This window comes from Sorghum bicolor, chromosome 5 (assembly GCF_000003195.3).
Source record: "Sorghum bicolor cultivar BTx623 chromosome 5, Sorghum_bicolor_NCBIv3, whole genome shotgun sequence".
Taxonomy (NCBI): Eukaryota; Viridiplantae; Streptophyta; class Magnoliopsida; order Poales; family Poaceae; genus Sorghum; species Sorghum bicolor.
The window spans coordinates 30,621,237-30,624,758 of NC_012874.2; the positions used below are offsets into that span (position 1 = coordinate 30,621,237).

A 3,522-nucleotide genomic window follows, 5' to 3' on the forward strand; every position below is an offset into this window, starting at 1 on the left:
TCCACCTTATTCTACATGTGTTGAAGTGGAATAATGTGAAAATTAGTAAACTTTGTACCGATTGAGATAGATACAAGTATGACCAAACAAGGCAACATTGTTGTAGATTTGTGTGAAAAATTAACTAGTTTTCCACCTCAATCCACATCAACAATATAGATTCAGACGGACTAGAGTGTAACCAAAGAAGACCTGAATATTTTCCAAAACTAGGCAATAATTTTCAAACCAAGTTGAACAATTCAGAAAACTGAACAGTTTTTGAAATCATGGTAACCATGTCTGAACCGAACACTGTACATTCTTTATGAAGCAATCTGGAGAAAAAAATGAATCGCACATTCTTTTAGACGTAGGGTAGATGACGAAGCGCTTCTAAAATTTGGGCCTTACACAGTTTTGTACCAACATATTTCATTTCTAGAATCTGAGATAACAAGCAGCTAAGAAATTGTGAATTACATCATTTCCACGGAAATAAACTATTATTCCCTCTTGTAATGCAAATTTTCTGATAGTGTGTTTTACATGAGGACCCACATAAAATGGTACAAGTAAAGAATCCTCAAAAAAGAAAAATCTGAGGAGTCCAGAAAGGAAAACAAATTTTGTGCAAACAAACGGTTTACCAATTGCCTACTGGCACCAGGTAATCCTTCAAAGCCTTCACCCTCTTCTTGCTCCTTAGTTTCCGAAACGCACCAGACTCAATTTGCCGAATTCTCTCCCTGCTCACACCCATGATATTACCAATCTCCTGCAGGGTTCTTATCCGATCATCCTCGAGCCCAAATCTCAGAACAACAACTTGCTTCTCGCGTGTGGTGAGAGTATCTAGTGCCTTGTGTACATCCTTCTTCATGGACATTCTGTTGAGCATTTCTTCAGCTGTCTCAGCACTGGGATCAGCTGTGACCTCCTGAAAACCAAAGGCGTGTGTTATCTGAGCTCTATGGTACATAAGAAACACAGAATGTGATACAGCCATACAGGCATAGAATGGTCATACCTGATATGTCATGTCGGTGGAACCAATTTTACTATCAAGGGATACACTATACTTGGGGAGGTTTACTGCTGCCTCAACTCGTTTAATTGGCATACCAGTGTCCAGTGCAATTTCTTCATTGGTGGGTCGTCTTCTTAGCTTACGGCGAAGTCGTTTTGTGCACTCCTTTACACGGTAACTTGCTTCAACCATGTGAGCCTAGTTACCAGATTTAATTAGTGTGATTAAGATATAGCATCTGAGATAACTGGTTTTGATAGATATAATATAGAAATATATTTCATCCATTGGGAACATAAATCCTAGTTCAATATAACATGATGCATAATGGACACCACCAACATTTGAACTTGAAAAATACAAACAAAAGGGCTCATATGACAGTAATATGGATGAGTTTTGTCAAAAGATGAGGGGAGCAAGACATTATTAACTGTTAAGTCAACATCAGCAAAAGATTTTCATCTTAATCCTTACGTCACACTTTTTTTGGATAAACTTGTAATCACGCACCAAAGAAAAAAAAACAATCACCCTATGATTCACCTAGTGATAATAATCTATTCTTTGAATTTTTCTAAACTACATATGGGTCACTCATGCATGACCAACCGTGATCTACAGTTGGAGACAAAAGAGTTCATCAAAACATTGATATAGGGAAAAGAACAGGATCTGAGTGGTGGGCATACAGGCAAGCGAAATATTTGGGATTGCTCCGAGACAGATTTACGCATTGCTTGCTTGATCCACCAGTGAGAATATGTAGAGAACCTAAAACCTTTTGATGCATCAAATTTTTCAGCTCCCCTTATAAGGCCCTGCATTCCTTCCTGTAATAAAAAAACCTAAAAATAAAATGTCGATGCTAAATACTGCACACCAGAAAATATTTAGGTTGTACTACCTGAATAAGATCATAAAGGTCCATTCCAGGGCCCTCAAACTCTCTGGCAATAGAGATTACAAGTCTCACATTAGATGTTACCATTCTGTTCTTGCAATAAATACCATAATTCAGGTGCTTCCGCAAAGTTTTCTCATCAACTCCAGCTGCTGTTGCCCACTGCGAGAAGGTTGGCTGGCCACCATTGTACTCTGTAAGCTCAGCTTGGATCGCTTCAAGCTTCAAAAGATCCTGCACTAGTTCAAGGTACACAATTTCCATCATTAACTCTGCAATACAAGATTGAAGGTACAAAGTTTCCAAAATTTACTCTCAAACTGCAGCCATGGTTTTTTGTGTGAGTAGCAGTTTTCCAAACAACACCAGATAAAATTTCAGATTCAGAAATGTGAAGAGCTCACATTCTTTACTAATGTTTTTCTGGAACCTTTAAATTCTTATCATAGATTTACAATACAACTGCAAGATCCAAAAGTCCTGGACCATGCATGTCAAAAAACTAGGAAGAAAAATCTTCTGCACATGAATAATTTTTATTTTTTTTGGAAAATCACGTATCATGATTCCCTGTCCTCCAAAATTTTGACCTCTACAGATTAGAAATGGCAAACCAGAAATAAATAAATTATGTGATCAAAACAATTATCGTATGTTCTTCTGGATGGTTATAAAGCTTTAACATCAGAACATTTCTGATCATCATACTTTCTAAACCTTCTTGTAAAAAAAATGATGGTTGGGTTATTTTGAAGCATAGGAATGCTTGTGTGTTCAAGGGTGCGTCTCCTTCAGTTAACTCAATCCTGCGTGAGCTGAATGATGAGCACAGCCTTTGGTGTTTCGCTGGGGCCAAGAAGTTGCAGAACCTAGGTCTTAGCGGCACAATATGAGTTAGCTTTGGTCTTGGATGGACATGCTGTTTTTTCCTTTCCTTTAGACTAGTGCCAGTGTGATGTAACCCCCCACATACCTGATCCCCATGAGTGGGGATGATATGTGGGATCATTTTTTCTCTCTATAATACAAAGAAGCGTAGCTCTCCTGCGTTTTCGGGAAAAAAGAAAAATGATGGTTTGGTTCTGTGCAGCAAAACTACTTAAATTTTGGCCATTGGTTTTAAAATTGAGATTGAACATTTGTATAATGTTAGTAAATTTATCATTAGAAGTAAATTCAGAATACTAGGTTTTCCCTACATAATACATAGATACTAATGGTAGAATAGCATTGGAGTGTATCTATGTCCAAATGGAACTTTTTTCTGGCAGGAAAGAGCAATGTAGTGGCTGACCCAATGGCAGATTTCGAAATTACATCAGGGCTTCAATTAATGTATAATCATATAAAGAGTCCAGAAAGTCTTAGATCCTATACTTGATCAAATACAAAGACAAAACACTTTGTCCTTGAAGGGAAGATGAACATCTATCATTATTGATTGAATTTTTCGAAGAGAAACAGAGGCAGGGGAAAACAGAGTTAAGAGAGTGGCAGCCAGGGGAGGAACCCACGCGACGCCTAACACTAAAGGCAGGAGGCTGCCAGCAAACGGTAAATAGAGCAGTTAAATATGGAGTTCAAGTTGCTTACACCCCCCCTCCCCCCT

General features: G+C 38.1%; 1 protein-coding gene across 1 annotated transcript in view; it reads right to left on the reverse strand.

Moving 5' to 3' along the window:
* LOC8155313 (RNA polymerase sigma factor sigB) overlaps nucleotides 398-3,522 on the reverse strand; it is a 16,905-nt gene continuing 13,780 nt past the window's right edge. Inside the window, exons 3-6 of the mRNA XM_002489290.2 lie at nucleotides 1,917-2,147; nucleotides 1,702-1,842; nucleotides 1,010-1,207; nucleotides 398-919 (exon numbers count right to left, since the gene is read on the reverse strand). Of these exons, the coding sequence (XP_002489335.2) occupies nucleotides 626-919; nucleotides 1,010-1,207; nucleotides 1,702-1,842; nucleotides 1,917-2,147 (864 nt within the window). The 3' untranslated portion in view covers nucleotides 398-625. The remainder of the gene's footprint in view (nucleotides 920-1,009; nucleotides 1,208-1,701; nucleotides 1,843-1,916; nucleotides 2,148-3,522) is intronic.